The sequence below is a fragment of the Muntiacus reevesi genome, chromosome 2 (assembly GCF_963930625.1).
Source record: "Muntiacus reevesi chromosome 2, mMunRee1.1, whole genome shotgun sequence".
NCBI lineage: Eukaryota > Metazoa > Chordata > Mammalia > Artiodactyla > Cervidae > Muntiacus > Muntiacus reevesi.
In genome coordinates, this window is record NC_089250.1 from 139,975,180 (window position 1) to 139,993,793 (window position 18,614).

The 18,614-nt window shown below is 38.7% G+C and overlaps 1 protein-coding gene across 6 annotated transcripts in view; it reads right to left on the minus strand.

Moving 5' to 3' along the window:
• Positions 1–18,614, minus strand: part of TCTN3 (tectonic family member 3) — a 47,292-nt gene that overhangs the window by 3,719 nt on the left and 24,959 nt on the right. The window contains exons 4-17 of one of the 6 annotated variants that reach the window (XM_065922964.1): positions 18,001–18,372; positions 17,642–17,784; positions 17,354–17,477; positions 16,924–17,042; positions 13,185–13,312; positions 12,810–12,918; positions 12,614–12,729; positions 12,089–12,124; positions 11,432–11,512; positions 10,205–10,330; positions 9,236–9,343; positions 8,488–8,582; positions 8,060–8,210; positions 4,154–4,291 (exon numbers count right to left, since the gene is read on the minus strand). In XM_065922964.1, coding sequence (XP_065779036.1) covers positions 4,154–4,291; positions 8,060–8,210; positions 8,488–8,582; positions 9,236–9,343; positions 10,205–10,330; positions 11,432–11,512; positions 12,089–12,124; positions 12,614–12,729; positions 12,810–12,918; positions 13,185–13,312; positions 16,924–17,042; positions 17,354–17,477; positions 17,642–17,780 — 1,470 coding nt within the window. In that variant the 5' untranslated portion in view covers positions 17,781–17,784; positions 18,001–18,372. The other 5 variants (XM_065922966.1, XM_065922965.1, XM_065922962.1 and 2 more) reach the window with 5 other exon arrangements.

Here is an 18,614-nt window from a genome sequence, read left to right on the forward strand (position 1 = left end):
ATCAGGGAACTTTTGGTCATTCTATACTGAGAACAGATCTCTAAGATAGCTATGAGCACAAGAAAGCAACTTTTAGGATCATGTCTGAAAGTGAAAATGAAAGCTGCTCAGTCGTGTCTGACTCTTACGAACCCATGGACTGTCCATGGAATTCTCTAGGCCAGAATACTGGAGTGGGTAGCCTTTCCTTTCTCCAGGGGATCTTCCCAACCCAGGGATCGAACCCAGGTCCCCCACATTGCAGGCAGATTCTTTACCAGCTAAGCCACAAGGGAAGCCCAAGAATACTGGAGTGGGTAGCCTATCCCTTCTCCAGAGGATCTTTCCAACACAGGAATCAAACTGGGGACTCCTGGTTTGCAGGCGGATTCTTTACCAACTGAGCTATCAGGGAAGCCATCTACTTAAATATATATTTAAGTCTACAGTGGTGTTTCATGGCTGGGAAATCCTGCATATTTTTTGTAAAAGTTCTTTGAATTGGGTTGCTTTTTTCAGACTCACTCAGGATATAGGCTCATCAAGAGCTACTAGACTTGATTTTAGGATGACAATGTAAAGGCATGTCTTCTTTCTATGTATCTTAAAACCACTCTAATAAGAAACAGATACAAAACTCCATCTTGGGGGATCGGGATGGGGAATACATGTAAATCCATGACTGATTCATATCAATATATGGCAAAAACCACTACAATATTGTAAAGTAATTAGCCTCCAACTAATAAAAATAAATGGAAAATAAATAAAAATAAAACAAAACTCCATCTTCACTGAAATGGAGAGATAACATAATACATGAATACAGAAAATAGATGGAAGCAAGGTTTCACAGAGGGTTAGAAGGCCAAACCTAAAAGCCTTCAGAAACTAGAAGACGATCTCTGTAGAACCCTGACTCAGTAATAGGAGATAAGAGGGAGGTAGGGATGAGGCAGGGATCAGGACATGATTACTGAGTGATATCCTCCTCAGTGAAATCAGACAACCACCCTTTCCCTGTTTCAACAAGAGACCGGAAAATTTAAACCAGAGAAATTCTGGATTTCAGGATATATAGAAGGGACAGAGTGAAGTACGGAACAAAAAATAGGGAAATTACTCTGTATAATGAAATACCTTGCCCCAGTCTGGCTTCAAAATGCTGAGAGATGCTCTTATCCACATACCCTTTAGTTAGGAGCCAGCAGGGTTGTTTTGTTATTTTTTTCCTTGAGAAAAGTAATAGTCCCAAGAAAAAGACAAAAAAATACTGACATCTGGCAGTCCTATAATCTTGTAAAGGCCTAACTGGTACAAAAACATAAACAGCAGAGTACCATGTAAATAAACTATTTACTTAATGGGTTTGTTGTGAGAATTCAATACTTATTTTAAAAATACTTATAAAAAATATTACCAGTGCCTGTCATATAATAAATGTTAATGTTTTTCTATTATTATTATCATACAAGAAGATGTAAGTCTACACAATGTTTTGCTTAAATTCTTCTTTATTTTGTAGTTTGTTCTTGGGAACATTCCAAAAATTTTGCTATTTTACTTTTTGTAGTGAGAGGAATTTAAAGTGTTTCCAAAGCTACATTTATACAATGAAAAGTCATTTTGACAGTTCAGTTCAAACTTCAGACAGCCTTTACTTCAAGGTGTAGAAACATAAATACCTACCAGCCTAAGCAGATAACCTAAATGAGAGAAGTGGGGCAGTAAGGGTGGGTAGCTACAGGCTGTGTAAAGGAAGTATTTTATTAGTGGCAATCACCATTCAGTATGGCTTCCCTGATAGCTCAGTTGATAAAGAATCCACCTGCAATGCAGGAGCCCCTGGTTCGATTCCTGGGTTAGAAAGATCAACTGGAAAAAAAAAAAAAAAAAAAAGAAAGATCAACTGGAGAAGGGATAGGTTACCCACTCCAATATTCTTGGGCTTCCCTTGTGGCTCAACTGGTAAAGAATCCGCCTGCAATATGGGAGACCTGGGTTCGATCCCTGGGTTGGGAAGATCTCCAGAAGAAGGGAAAGGCTACCCACTCCAGTATTCTGACCTGGAGAATTCCATGGACTGTATAGTCCACAGTGTCGCAAAGAGTCAGGCACAACTGAATGACCTTCACCTTCACCATTCAGTGGCAGATTTTATGCCATGAAGGAGTGTAGGATCTCTTATCACCAGATTTTTCAAGACAAGTCAGAGATCTGGATGTCAAGGTAAAATTTCTTGATTTTTAAATGCTGACACAAATTAAAAAAAACAAAATGCCTTGCACATCAAACAAATCAGTCTACAGGCTAAACAGGCCACAGGCTGCTACTCAGCTTTAGTTTTATGCCTTCACTCAGACACACTAAGCTGACTGACACAGCCTGGGTGAGACCACTGTCAACTACAAACTTTCAAAGGATGGCCCGTGGGGTGGTCATCTGCGGAAGAACTGCAGAAGATATACCTTCAGCAAAATATCTCCTTAATTAGCTCCTCCTTTTATTACTTTAGACACTTTGGAACATGTATACTAGTTTTCTTTGAATAGGCTCTTGCAATGACGAGAAAAAATTGCACAGGAAGTCCTGAGAGACAAGCCTGTGTGGATAAAGGGAAGTGATTTAACATTAAGGACAAATAATCAGTATAAACACATAAAGAAAAAATGAGTGCCTATGTGACTTCAGGAGAAAATTTCCATTCAACACTGCAGTAAAAAAATTTCAATACAGATGATAAAACTGTATATTATAGAAAGAATTATTTGCATTTGCTTAACTTTTTGTGATATGACACTATTGATTCATAACTCCTTTTACAAGGGCATAGTATCTTTCATGGAAGCAAGCTTCTCAAGTGAACATTTTTGTATAGTCAAAATTACCTTTGCAAATCATTTAAATCACACTAAGTAAAGACACATGATTTGGTATATCCCAAACCACTCCTTAATATTAATAAATTCAACAGAGTTAATTTTTGCTCAGAAATTGTGTCTTCAGTTATGCACGAATGAAGCACAGCTGAAATTCTCAGCTGTCAACCACTTAGGACAGTTAGATGTGAATGACTGTAAGTGTGATTTTGTAGAGGGGACAGACTAACCTGAAAAGCTAACCTCTACTAAATACTAGAAAAATACAATGATTAAAAATACCTGGAAAAGACAAAGGCACTGGGTAGCTTCAATGCCTAAGACAATCAGAGATTCAGGAAAATAAAAAGAACAATCCTGTAGTTATCTTCCCAAACTACACAGGTATTCATGAATAAAGACACAGTTCATAAATATAAAACAATAGATTCAGTGCCCTAACTGTAACAGGTTAAATGAATCTTACAGAAAGAGTTCTGTTTTATTCAGTAAGCCAACACAGAAAGAACAGAACGTTCACATTAACACAGTTTCTGGTAACGAGTCTGAACACATTGATAGGCATAAAGAGCTAAGGTGCTCAACTTGTATGAGGGAAGAGATAAAGGTATTTTACTTCTGACTTAAATGTAGTCTCTAGTTTCTTTCTTATCTGGGAGGTAAAATCAATGACTTACAGGTAACAATTTCAATTAGTTTTAATTTCCATTAAAAAATAATAATCTGGCATACCAGTTCATACATGAAGTTCACCAGGACCTAATCATTTTATTTTTGAACTTCCCTTAGCTGTAGGCAGTTGCTAAAATTGTCCTAAGGCACATCATAAACAGCAGGTATATGTTTACTACATAATAAAATTATTTATTTTAATGGAGTGCAATCAGCCAAGAATTGATGATTACAAACTAGCCACAGTAGTAACTTTAATAGCAACCAACAGGCACGGAGACTAACAAATGTGTGACTGTCATTGAATACACAGGTATAGAATATCTTTTCTGTGGTTGAATCAGTGTATAGTAATTATAGTATGATAATTTAAAACAAAGTAACCTATACTGTAGTCATGAAGTTTAAAAAAACACAGGGAAAAAATATAGATTGTATTTACCATGAAAATGTGTTAATTTCAGTAACCAGGCAGGGAGGATCTACTTGAAAGTTAATTGTTTCACCTCATTCTGACCAAATATTAGAATTTTGGCTGGTAGCATAAACTGACTCTCAGGAAGTTAAAAAATTAACTGGTCATCAAATGACTGATATAATAATCTAGGCTTTGCAAGACTTACCCGTATGGACTGGAATTGGTACAGAAATCGGGCTGCTGACACATGAGCTTGTGGGTTGGACTGGAGGCCTACATATGCCCACAGTATCTGGATCTCCAGGGAAACTGGTATGACACAGCAGGAAGTACAGTGCATAGCCTGCAGGACAGTAAAGAGGCATTTGATGTAATAGCTGATGGTTGCCTATAGTTATTAATATTTACCATGCATTAAGTAGCTGTTGTTTCTTAAACATTACACAATTACAGAGAAGACAATGTGGCTTAGGGAAAGGACACAAAAGTTCATAAGAGGTCGTATTATTGTTCAGTTCAGTTGCTCAGTCATGTCCGACTCTTTGCGACCCCATGGACTGCAGCACGCCAGGCTTCCCTGTCCATCACCATATCCTGGAGTTTACTCAAACTCATGCCCATCAAGTCAGTGATGCCATCCAGCCATCTCATCCTCTGTCGTCCCCTTCTCCTCCTGCCCCCAATCCCTCCCAGCATCAGGATCTTTTCCAGTGAGTCAGTTCTTCGCATCAAGTGGCCAAAGTATTGGAGTTTCAGCTTCAGCATCAGTCCTTCCAATGAATATTCAGGACTGATTTCCTTTAGGATGGATTGGTTAGATCTCCATGCAGTCCAAAGGACTCTCAAGAGTCTTCTACAACACCACAGTTCAAAAGCATCAATTCTTCGGCACTCAGCTTTCTTCATGGTCCAGCTCTCATATCCATACATGACCACTGGAGAAACCATAGCTCTGACTAGCCAGACCTTTGTTGATAAAGTAATGACTCTGCTTTTTAATATGCTGTCTAGGTTGGTCATAGCTTTTCTTCCAAGGAGCAAGTGTCTTAATTTCATGGCTGCAGTCACCATCTGCAGTGATTTTGGAGCCCTAAAAATAAAGTCTCTCACTGTTTCCATTGTCTTCCCCTCTATTTACCATGAAGTGATGGGACCAGATGCCATGATCTTAGTTTTCTGAATGTTGAGTTTTAAGCCAGCTTTTTCACTCTCCTCTTTCACTTTCATCAAGAACCTCTTTAGTTCCTCTTCGCTTTCTGCCAAAAGGGTGGTATCATCTGCATATCTGAGGTTATTACTGTCCATGAAAAGATAATATTCTAAAATGGAAATACTAAAACATAAAATAAAATGGAAATACTAACATAGAGATAAATAAAACATAAATAAGCCCATGTATGATGGTTATAAGAAGTGCTCAGTGAGTGGTGGAATCACTATTGTGGAATGCCAGAAGCAGCAGCCATTTCTGGTTGAGGATGGCTTCATAGAACCGGAATGAGTAATATGTGATAGAGGAAATGGTGTTTAAAGGAAAATTTAGGTAGAGAGATGGCACATCAAATGGTATGCAACCAGAATAGTACATGATGCCTTTGAGGGGCAGTTACTGATTAAGTACAGTGGTTACTGTCTCCTATGTGCCAGGCATGTGTGAAGCACTGGCCCTGAGCAGACCACTTGAGTAAAGCAATGGATCTGAATGCAGGAACAGGGGAAAGATTAAGGAAGGATGTTTCAGGGTTAGATTATGAAGCCCAACTAAGCAGTCTGACTCCAGGACAATTAATTCTAAAATGCAGGAAGGACTGGTGGAAGTGAGGACATAAATCAGGAAGTTACAATAACTTAGCAGAAACAAACTATCCTCAAATATGCCTTGCTTTTCTAACTTCACACCTTTTATTTATAGTAAGACTTAGACATAGGCAATAACATGTCTAAACTAGGAATAGGGGAAGACAGAATATGTTTATGTTCAATTTATTAAGGAACTGTCAAACTCTTTTCAAATTGGCTCTACCATTTTGTAGTCCTACCAGCAATGTCTGAGGGTTCCAATTTCTCCACATTCCTGCCAACTCTTGTTATTATCCCTTTCTAAAACTGTAGCCATCCTAGTGGGTATGAATTGGTATGTCCTTGTGGTTTTGCATTTCCTTAATGGCTAATGATGTTGACTAACTAATGAACTTTTCATATGTTTGTTCCAAATATTTTAGAACAGTTTTCCTTTCATTTATTCTATCTATATTAGGAACATTTTTCCATGTTATCAAATATTCTACAAAAATGTGATTTAAAAATGTAAATAGTAGGTTTAAGAATCATAAAGAGTAAATTCTGCTATAATCTCAATCCTGGTCACTAACCATTTCTTAATACTCAGCTATGTATCACCCCAAACCACATTCCCTAGGTTATGGTTTTATGAGGTTTAAGAAAACTTAATTTGACTACAGTTGTCCAAAGGCTGGATCAAGTACATATATCTACTTATCCCCCAAGTCTCACTAAAGGGAAAGTATACAAAGAATAAAGTCATATAGTGCTGAGAAAGGGAAAGGGGGCATTTTAAAAATAAAATCTTAGAGGAAAGGCCTTTCAAAGTCTGAACCAAAATTTAAAAGTTGAAAAAAAAAAAACTGATAAATCTCACAATATAAAAATCAATTTCTATATGGCATAAAAACCATAAACAAAGTCAAAAGACAAATGACAAACTGGGAAATAATATCTACAAATCACATAACAGAAAAGAGACAATTTCTCACATACTCAAAGTTTTTCTACAAGTCATAAGACTAGTAATTCAATAAAAATGGGCAAGAGATATAAACAAATAATAGTGAAGAAAATAAGAATTATTCAACTGTATGTCAAGATACTCAGCCTTACTCATAGTAGGAGAAAAAGAAAACTACAATGGGATGCTATTTTTCATTTATCAGATAAGCAAAGATTAAAAGCTTGATAACCCAGTATTGAGGAGGGTATGGGTAATAAGCCATCCCATAGATGGATGGTGGGGCTATAAATAGGTACAACCAATATGGGAAATAAATTTGCAATATTTATTAAAAATTTAAATGCATATACCTTTGGATCTAGCAATTCTACTTCTAAGATTTTTCATATAGGGGCTTATTTTCACATGTACAAAATTGTGCCTGAACCAGGTTATAAAATGCTACACTGTGTATAATAGCAAAAGGCTGAAAACAACCTGAATGTTCTGCCTAAATAAATTAATTTATGCTTTATCTATATAGTGGAATAAAATGCAACTATACCATGCAAAGGATGAGAAAGCTTATTATATACTGATATGGAACAAACTCTCAAGATCAAGTGAAAAAAGCAAAGTGCAGAGCAGTATTTATGATTTTATATCATTTGGATTAAAAAAAGATGAGTATGTACTTGTGTAAGGAAAGAAAGAAAGAAATAACTCTGCCTCTGTAGAAGGGAAGAGCTGTCTGAGAAAGAGTTTTAGTTTTGTACTTTTGGATGTTGAGCCAAGTATATGTATTATTTATACAAAAAATGAAAAGCTTAAGTGAAAGGAAATAAAATTAAAGATACAGTTGATTAAAGCCAGGAGCGAAAGTGAAAGTCACTCAGTCGTGTCTGACTCTTTGTGACCCAATGGATTATATAGTCCATAGAATTCTCCAGGCCAGAGGGGGCAAAAGAGGAAGTAGATTTCTTTGTTTTACTTTGACACACAGATTTCGCTATTTTACTTAGACTGGAATCAAGAGGTACACAAGCTGAGCACTGATGTGGCCACCGGAAAGAGTAAAAACAGAAAGAGCTGAATGAGAGTTCGTCAGGGGTAGTGGGTATTGAGGTTTTTATTTTTCGTTAATACTGTTCTCTAGACCGTCTACCTTGAGATTTTTCTCTAAGTAAGGAAAGTTATATATATATACCTGACCTGAAATGATGACTTCAGATGGCTGTGATTTCTTACAGTCTTTCTTTTAGGACAACCACATTATCTTTCTTCTGTGACAACCAAACCAACTATGGAAACAGGTCTGGTTTTAATCTTAATAAATAAAGGAGGAAAGTAAGCTTTTGTCAGAATGTGTATTTCTTTCCTTACTGAAACACTGTAGTTCCTGAGGATCCCGGTCCACTCTCCCTTCTGGGCTGGGTCAGCATTTCCAAAGATGGCAATGAGCTCTGGTCTGGGACTTCCATGAAGAGTCTGATAAATCTCCTGCTGCAAGTGGCTGCAGTCCACCCTTTTCAGCCTGAAATGAAACACCACAGAGCCTGGAGTCCAATGCTAACATCATAATGTAATTCAGTCAAACATTAGAAGTAATATCAAAAAATAAATTGTGGGAAATAACCCTTCATCGGTATAAAAGATTCAAAAAAAAAAAAAAACCTCTTGGCAATATTATTATTTAAAGACTATTCCTAACATTCTCTGAACCCTAATTCAAAATATAAAAGTTGCCACATCATATATTCCCTACAGGTAGAGATAAGTATGTTAGAAATGATGTGGAAGCAAAGAATTACCTGAGCTTGCATCCAGATATTGCATTCACTCCAAATTGTACTTCATGTCTCTTAATAGAGCAAGTTCCATCACCCTGGCTCTGTAAGAGGGTCACCTGAGGTGGAAAGTGATGATCAAGGAGATCATAAAAGAAAAAGTACGCCGATTGGAAAATGTATGCTTCTTAATATTTGCTTAACACTATTGGTACTTTACTAATATCATGATATTATTCAAGTAACATTTTTGTTTCCCTCTGGCAATGAAAACATAGAGAATTATTGTTTTTCCAAAAATGACCATATACCTTAAATATCTCATTAAAATAAACACAGATCAGTCAGGATCCTCACCTTCAGCCAGTCTAATGTAAGTTCTAAAGCCTTTGACACCATCTGTGCTTGAGAACATAATACATTAATAGTTCAGTAGAGGAAGTCCTCAGGGCTTCCCTGGTGGCTCAGTGGTAAAGAATCTGCCTGCCAATGCAGGAGACATGGGTTTGATCCCTGGGTCAGAAAGATCCCCTGGAGAAGAAAATGGCAACCCACTCAAGTATTCTTGCCAGAAAATCCCATGGACAGAGGAGCCTGGCAGGCTATAGTCCATGGGGTCTCAAGAGTCGGATACAGTGACTAAACAACAACAAAGGAAATCCTCAATACCTAAAAAATGGGGGAATCACAGAATTGGAAAATCCAAAAGATCAGTAACTAAAGCTTTTCTCATTAGGCTGCAGTAGGCCACCCAGATACCCAAAAAGGATACTGAGTGTCTTGTATCACCAGTTAGAACCAGGAGTGGCTTTCCGACAATATAGCCAGGATTCCCACTTCTAGACCCAGTAAGAGAAGCAGCTGTGCTCTGTTGGAAAGCCTGCAGAAAGAGTGAAGGGAAGTCAATATGGAGAAAGTCATGCTCTCACTTTTCCAGTGTGGCCCCATACCCTTCCTTAAGGCAATGCTGCAGGTTAGCTGCACTGAACAATCTGGCTTCCTTCCACAGTATAGCATTTTGTAAAAATTGCTCCTCCAGCATCTTTTACTTTTTTTAATTCACTAAAATAAATCCTTATTCACATCCATCTAAACACTACTTCTACCAAGGATTGCAACTAAAGATCTATCAAAGATTTCTCAATCCTGTTTTCCAAAATTACTATTAACTCAGGGCTATGTTCAGTGTAGCTAGAACCAGAGGAGTTTAAATGTAATTTAGAACTATATTTTAATTAACTGTAGATGTTCCACAGATGAACTCTGAGTGACATGGGATCTGGTGAATAATTTGAGGGTACAGTTGAGAAGAAACTGGACTCTGCTGTGTTCAAAAGCAAAGAAAGTAGAAGAAAGTCAAAAGGTGGTGATCAAGACTAGAAACTTAGATTAAGCGGGACATGAATAAAATGCTGAATGCCCAGAAACATGAAAAAAGCTAGTTCAAGAATTTGTGTGGGATGTTAGCTGAGTTTATGACTCAAAATGACTATTTTAAAAAAGTGTTTGGATTTGTGAGTGAAGTCCTACTTTGCTGGGGGACTATGCTAATGAATAAACATTGCTGAATCCTTATCACTCAAAGTTAAATTATAGAATGTTAAATGTTGAGACTTCAGTTGACAGACTGAACTAGGTCTTCATATTCTTATTCTATCTTGCATGTATTACAGAAGCAGGGGAACTATTTCTAACCGGATACTTCTTTCTTCTTGGTCCCCTATAAGAGAAGAATCCTAACCCTGAAGTGAATGATGAAATCTTGCTGTAATGAAGTGCCTGGCTCAACAGTCAGGTTCGTTTGTCCAAAACTGACGGAGACTTTCTGGATTCCAAAAGTCCCATTGGTCTCTATCTCATAGATGACCTGAAATACAAAAGTAGAATCAATTAATAAAAAATATTTTGTGGGCCAATTATGTTTAGGACAGATTTCTTGTCTTTAAGGGTTTTACTATAACTGAATAAGGGAACAAAATGGTGACTATAGTTAACAATACTGCATTGTGTATTTGCAAGTTGCTAAGACAGCAGATTTTAAAAGTCTTTATCACAAGAAAAAAAATTGTAACTATGTGTGGTGATGAATGCTAACCTATTGTGGTAATTGTTTCACAGTATATACACATATCAAATCATTATGCTGTACACCTAAAACTAATTTATATATCAATTATATCTAAAGTAAAAAAATGACTGGATGAGGGAGACTACAAGTGTTATCTTAAAAATGCCAAATACAAATACTATGAAAAGATAAAAGTTGACTTCATATTATATCTATACATGAAAAAAGAAATTGAATAGAGCTCTTTGAAAGAGTTCATGGGAGCGGTGAATTTATGGTAAGAACTGAAAGGAAAGAAACATAAATTATGACTGCATGCAGAGAAAGTGAGTAGGAGCACAGGCAGAAGTGAACATGGAATGGAAATCTGGTTTACTCTGCTTTCACCGTATCTGAGGATGAGTTAAGATGGTAGCTGGAGATGGAAGTCATAAAAAGGTAAAGGTAACCTTAGATTTCTGAGCATAGGTTTTATTTTATTTTTTTTTTGAGCATAGGTTTTAAAATGATGCTTTCCAATAATTCTTACTTTTGTTTGTTGATAAGAGAGAGAACAGAGGAAAAGAAGTTGACTAGTCTATTTCAGACTTACAGATGATACTGATTTTGTCAACAAAAGAAACTGTGGTCAGTAAAAACTGGAACAGACTGCACATGGGCAAAGAAAGAAGAATGATAAATAATCTTAATATCCTGGACATGAAATGACAGGACAGTAACAATAGAAACGACTTAAACACATTGGGACGTAGGTGATGGGCTCAGTTTTTGACATGTTAAGTTTCAGATAATGCACAAAAATTCACGTGGGGTTGGTCTGGTACTTAATGGAAGATGAAGCACCTCTGGTAAATGCTGATCAACATACATTAGTCCAGAATCTGACGTCAGCATCCCTACCTGGGAAACAACATTCTGACAAGTGTTTCCAGCCAACACAGGAGAGCCAGCCTGTGAGACAGGTGTTACAGGCACCTGGAACTGGAAAGGGAAAGAGGCAGAAGAAAGCATTTCCTCTTCTAGCTTATGTATTATGCTGAAATGAGTATTTTTCCTTTTTTGACAGTCACCTTCCTTTCTCCTTCCATTGCCAGTCTACAACTTAAGGTCAAAAGTCATTGTTACTCAACACTTCCCAAATGTATATTTGGGAACATTACTTGTATTAGATATAAAACAAAGGCTCCTCGGTCAAATAAGTTTTAGAAATACTGTATCTGACACGTTCCTCTTAGAGGATTGAGAAGGCTTTCTAGTATATTAAAAACTTTAAGAACTTCATCCTAAATATAAGGTTTAACTTTATTTAACCCAAAGTTTCTCAAACTTAGCTAATACCTTATGTACTCTTACTTCATATGATACTTATTATACAGAACACAGACACTGTTTTAGACTCATTCCTGAACAGCTTGATGCATCACGCATAATTCTCTTTTACCATTACAATCTAGAGTGAAACTGCCTCAGATGCAAAGGGATCAAATATTCTCTTTTTCTTTTTCCTGATAAAAAGCATCATACCAAAAAAAAAAAAAAAAAAAGAAAACATCATACCTCCATGTTCTGCAGATCACTCATACCTCTTGGAACCTAGTATAAGAGAACAGCAAGGACATGAGTGTGCATGTATATCTTACATAAAATCTCCAGGAGCTTGTGGTTTCACATTTGTGGGAGAAAAAAAAACAATCAACTTTTTTTTTCTACCTGATTCTTCCTTACATTAAAATGCCAGGAGCAGATTGAGGGGAGGCTAGATGGACTGCGATGCCCACCTTCTCTGAGCAGAGCTCTAACAAACAGCAAAAGCAGGAAGTTTTAGTGAAACAGTGATGTCTCCCTCTCCTACCTCCCCTAGAGAATTCCATTAACTGGGAGGGTGAGAATCTTTCATCCTGGCTACCTAACCCTACTTATTTCATGTTTCTTCAGATAACAGGGCTTCTTGTCCTTCTGCCTTTTATGTAGCTCTTAGGCATTCTGACTTCCAGTTCAGTGCTTTCCCCACAACCCGAAAATGGGAAGCACGGTGACTTTTAAGTCCACAGTGGTGACAGTGGGGAAAGAAGGGACACCCACCTTCAAGACTGTGAAATTATAGTAAGAGGCAGCATTGAGGGCAGGATCCGAGGTACAGCTATCTGCCAGATTCTTGAAGAAACGAGCACAGGTTGTACTTTTACTCTCCAGGAAACCTTAGAATTAAGAGAGCGGTAAATAATAAAGCCTATTTTTAAGTTGAACAAAAAGGGTAGCACTGGTGTTGTAGACTCACCTGCAGGATTGCTCTTAGCACAGAGCCCCCCAGCTCCGACTCCTGCAGGCTGCTTCAGCAAGCTTATTACAGACCACTTGGGGAAGTAAGTCAGAATGGGGTCACCAGCCTAAACAAAGTAGAGCAGAAATTTATTCACAGTGAGATTGGACTGAACTCCACCAGAAAAGAATAAGAAACAAAAGTTAACTCAGTAGCTTGTTAATGTGGACAATACTTCCCTCCAAGAAAGCTGACAATGGCTTACCTAGGTAATGGCTAGGTAAAGGTAATGGCTTACCTTAGCTTTGAGGTGGGCAACTCAAAGATACTAGGTCAGTTGTCACTATGAGGGGAAAAACCAACCAAACAATCCGTCCCCTTCCCCAGGCTCACCCTGTAGAAAGGTGGTGGTGATTGGGTTTGGGATGTTGAAGTGAATGATTCACCTCCAAACTCTGTAGCCAGGGCCTGGAAGTTGGTTGCATTGACCTTTTGGAGCTTCTGGAGATAGTTTAATCTTGCTAAAATATTTTTTAAAAGAAAGATGGTTTAGATAAAAGAAAATCATTCATTTTAAAGTATCTGAAATACCAAGAAGCTAATCTTTAAAAATATTTTTATTCAGGCATAAGATATACACAGTAAAGTATGCAAGTGCACTAATCTTAAGCATAAATTCAAGAATTTTTAAACATTTATACACTTTTTTTTTTTTACTACCACTCAGATTAAGTTATAGATTTTCCCCAGAAGTTCCCCAATCAATGTGCCATCTTCAGAGACAATAACGATTTTGATTTCTATCACCTTATAGTTTATTTATAATCTGTTAATTGAATTACTGTTTAAGTATTAAGATCTGAGACAAGAATATGACCAATGAGTGCCAGTCGGTTCCAAGTCTCTTATGTCAGGCTTATGTAAGGTTAGCAACCGGTGATGAAAACAGGAGTCTCGGTAATGTGTGCATCTGTCCCATTCTAAGTGAGTCTCTAGAACCACAAAATGGTACTGTTTTCATAGGAATATGGCAGAGTTGGAGACAATATCTAACTTGACCTCTCCAAGTCTCCCAGTTTCCTCCTAACTTCAACTGACTAGTCCTCATAATAAAGTTTCCATCTTTCAAATATATGGATTTGTCATCTTTTATTCTTTTCACATTATAATTTCTACATTCAAGATTTTTCAAATACCCACCCAAAGGGTATTTTGGTAACAATTCTATAACTTATAGCAATGTATAAATCTTTTCAAACTCTTGCAGCCATTTTCTTATGGCACTTCAGAACCAGGAAAGAGATGCAGATAAAGGCTTCTGACATTGTTTCCTGCCCAGAGCGTGGCTTGTGATCAACAACACTCTGCTTTACCGTCCAAATTTTCTGCTAACTTGAAAAAAGAATGTAGCAGACAATGGTCCATACTAGTTTCTTTCATTCTTCATAATTATGGTCATTTGAACAGATTCAAAAGGAAATCTAGATCTGCATCCCCAAAAGCTAATGAAGATGCCATATTACATAAGCCTGACCTTTATCCTCTGTGATCATAGGGTTCTAATCACTTGACTTTTCAGCTTTCTGATGGAACAGGAAATGAAGAAAACTCTCAATTGGGCCTTTCACACTACTCGCTTTCTGTATATCTCCTAGGTCTGTGTTACTCAAAGTCCCGTGCACAGACTAGCAGCCCCAGCATAATCTGAAGATTGTCAGAAATTCAGAATCTTAAGACACACTCCAGACCTACTGAATCAGAACGTGCGTGTTAGCAAAAAGATCTCCCAGGTGATGTGTGTGTGTATCAGAGATGGAAAAATCTGCTCTGTAACAGGTGATGCTAAAGTTCCTGGTCTGCAGACTACCATCTTCCATCTCTGATCTGAAATCTTCACATTTTGAAGCTTCTGGAAGCTGTTTAATATACTATTTCTTTCAGAACTCATACCCTGAAAACCACATGGAAGAAATATTTACCTCACTAAAAAAAAAAAAAAAAAGTGGTTATATCTATCTTTAGAAATGAAAGAAGAAAAGTTAGAGTTAAGCTAAAAAAGAAGTTGAGATAGAAAATATCCATCTGGACATTTTTTCATGGCTTAACTGAGTAAGAGAAAGTTAACCTTTTGTCTCTCACTTCAGTACAGGGATATTGGAGGTAGTGATGGTAAGCAGGAATCATGCACCTAAGGAGCATGGGTAAGGATATAAATAGAATTTTTGCCTAAAATTTCCAACATCATATATGGAATATTACACATAACAGGGCTTAAAGGTATTTAGACTTAGACTGATACAATTTCAGGTATGGAAGGAGGCCAGAGGTCCTGTGGCCCAATCCCATTAGGAAATTTGGATTCTGAGAGGTAAATGACTTGCAAAAGGCCACATAGCCATCTGGCAGAGCCAGAAGTAGATCAGAAATCTTCTGATTCCTGGTCTAGGGTTTTCCCCAATGTTGTACAGTTACTGATGGTCATTATCAGCAAATATTAAGCACTGTGGACAAATTCATGGTCCATCCTTTCTATGTGCTGACAATTTACCTGGGGAGACACAACATTCATATAAGATGACAGCAATGCAAAGTATTCTATATGTCCTAAGGGACTGACTCTCAGGTGTTGTTGGGGAAAGAAAGTACAGAAACATTGGTTTGGAAACTGTGCAATATAGCATGGGAGGCAGGAGGGGATTCAAAGCAGGAAGCCCTCTCCTCCAAAAAAAAGCAGGAAGCCCCAATTTGGATGTTATTGCGATATCCCTGGAGCATTTTCACAAGGCTGGAACTAGAAGGTAATAGGAAATTTGGGAAGTATGGTGTAGCTGCAGCCTTATTTTATACCTTAATTTTTTTGGTCGTACCTCAAGACATGCAGGATCTTAATTTCCTCACCAGGGAACGAATCTGGGTCCCTGCATTGGAAGCACAGATTTTTTTACCACTGGACCACCAGGGAAGTCCTGCAAACTTGTTTTAAAATGTAGCATTTGTCTTGCTCCCTTGCTCTCTTACAACCTGAATGGCAGCAAGGCTCCTGATAACTGCTTCCAAATTCAAGTCCCCCAAACCCAAAACTGGTTGTTTTAGGAAACAAACATAGTTTTGCAGTTTATTTTCTAACAGTCAGATGAAACCAGGATAAGCTGATTTCAGAGTATAAGGGACATTTAAGTCTTCTATGTGAGAACATTATTTTTCTTCTTAGACAATAAATTTTTAAAAGATATATCAGATGTATATCTTTAGAAATGTTATTGTTATCACCAGCAAGTTTCTAAGTCTATTTAAAAACTTTAATACCAACTACTTTTCATGTTTATTACACTCTGCAGTTACTGAGTGCTTTCACATTTAGGATTAGTGATATTTCTCTCTTCCCTGTTGAAGAAATAAGCCTGGAAATGCTAAGGGATTTGTCGAAGTGTGCATGTGTGCTAAGTTGCTTCAGTCATGTCCAACTCTTTGTGACCCTATGGACTGTAGCCCTCCAGGCTCCTCTATCCATGGGATTCTCCAGGCAAGAATACTGGAGTGGGTTGCCATGCCCTCCTCCAGAGGATCTTCCTGATCCAGGGATCAAACCTGGGTCTCTTGCTGCTCCTGCACCACAGGCAGATTCTTTATTGCTGAGCCACCAGGAAAGCCCACCAAGTCTGTGCAGCAGTAAGTAGATGGAGAGCTGAGACCCAAATCAAATGCTCTTTCCCCTGTGCTGTTGCCTCATGAAATAAAAACAAGGTTGATATAGACTCATTTGTCAAAGACATTCATTCAAATATCATTTGTTGCCTCCTATGTCAGGCACTGGGAATTCAGTGAGTGTCTTCATCGAGGTTGTAACAAGTCGGGGATATAGTTTATCTGTAATTACCTGAGCTAAGAGGGTGGACAGAAATTACAATTTTCTATGGATTTTCTGATCCACAGCCAATAGGGCAAAAGAGATTACCAATGTTCACCAATAAGAGAAAAAAGAGAGGGTCGGGGAACAGGTAGAGGATAGGGATTATGACAGACATCCAAAGGGAGGGAAAAAAGTTTAAAAAACAAAAGGAAAAAAGTCAGAGACCAAGCTAACTCTCAACAAATGTTAGGCAATACAAATAGCCAGCATATTTCTACTCACAATTGTTCACATGGACACAAAACTGCTTGATTCCATTTGAATCCATGAAAACTCTTGAAGGAAATGGGGAATTACTCCTGAAGATAAGAGAGTTGTCAACGCACACCCAACTTGAAGACCTATGAGGAAAGCGGAGGAAGAACAGGTACATTTAGAAGGAAGATTATATCCAAAGAAGGGTGCCCCACCGCTGTCTGTCAGATGCCAAAAAGAGGACTCCTTGGGCAGCCACGGGACAACTGGAAGGTTCTGTTCTATTGGGCAGCCATGCTTTAGAGCATCAGATGAGGGACAGCGCTCCTGGGAAAAACCAAAGGAGTTCCATTCCTTGGAGTGGACGTGGGGATGGGAGGCACGAAGGCAAAACTCTTCCTACTTCCAAATTATTACTTAATCCCCTTTAGGATTCAACCTGAACATCGCAGCTCACCTCACGCTGCCTGGAAGGCAGAAGGAGAAAACTGTCCTCGGATGGAGAAGATAGCAGTCACTGTCGCAGCAGCAATTTATATCGCAGGCACCGGGAGTCAAGTCACAGACACAGATCGGTAGGTCTACGAAAGTACAACATAAAACACAGCGAGTGCGGTGAGGATCCCCAAACTCTTCCAAGGTCCTTTCGACAGCCCCATTCCTTACTTTATGGGAATTCACTTTGTTATACACAGAATTTTGGATCTAAGTCGGTAGTTTCCATCCCCACATCCTTTCCCCTCACCTGGGAAGAGGTTCACGGTCTTATTCCCCGGTGTCGAGGAGGTTACGACAGTAGGACCCACCGTAGATATCCCAGGCACCTCCGAGGATTGAAGGGTCCCGCTCTGCGTCCTTGGCCCCAGGTCCGAATGGGTGGGCATTGCCCTAGACGGAGACGGAGAGGGCTGAGAGAGGACCCTCTCGGGGACCATCAAGAAGAACACCTGCAGTAGCGAGAGCTGCAAGCTAGACATGGGGCAATACAAACCACCCTCACCCAGCCCCAAAGGGTTTGAAGTGGGTTTCAGCGGTCGCTAGACGCGTCGCTAGAACGTGAGTGGGAGGAGTTGCGTGGCGTCAACGTCATCCGTATGCGCCTACCCATTGGCTCACGGCGACGGCCAGGAGCTCTTCAGCCAATAGAAGTCGGCGCTGTTACAAACTCTCAGCATCTTTCAGTCCGCGCCCTCCTCCTGCGACCTGGCCCTGGCAGGTCTCCGTCGCTTGGCAACCGACAGACAGGGGAAGGAGCCCTTGCCTCTTCTCTCCGCTGAGTGGCAGTAGGAGTTCAGCCAAATGCCGCGTGCGGCTCTGACTTCGCCTCCAGGAGTCCTTCCTTGATAGCCCCAGAGGCTGCTTGATAGCCCCAGAGGCTGCAACTAGAATTGCATCTTTTCCACTCCGGATTCTAACGCTGAGAATCCTTTTCTAAACGATATTCTCAAGGAAGAAAGTACACTGAAGGTCACATACCTTAAAAAAAATAAAAGTCTCATCTAAGTATAATATTTTGGGGAAAAACATATTAGAAAGATTCAGCTCCTTCAGTTTTAACATTGGGAACATTTTCTTTAAAAAATAGCCAAGGGACAGAGAAGACTTTTTTTTTTTTTTTTGCTGTTATTATAAATCGCAACCTTTTTTCTTTTTTTTTTTCCGACTGCGCCGTGGCTTGCGGTTCTCTGACCAGGGATGGAACCCAGGCCTATTTGATA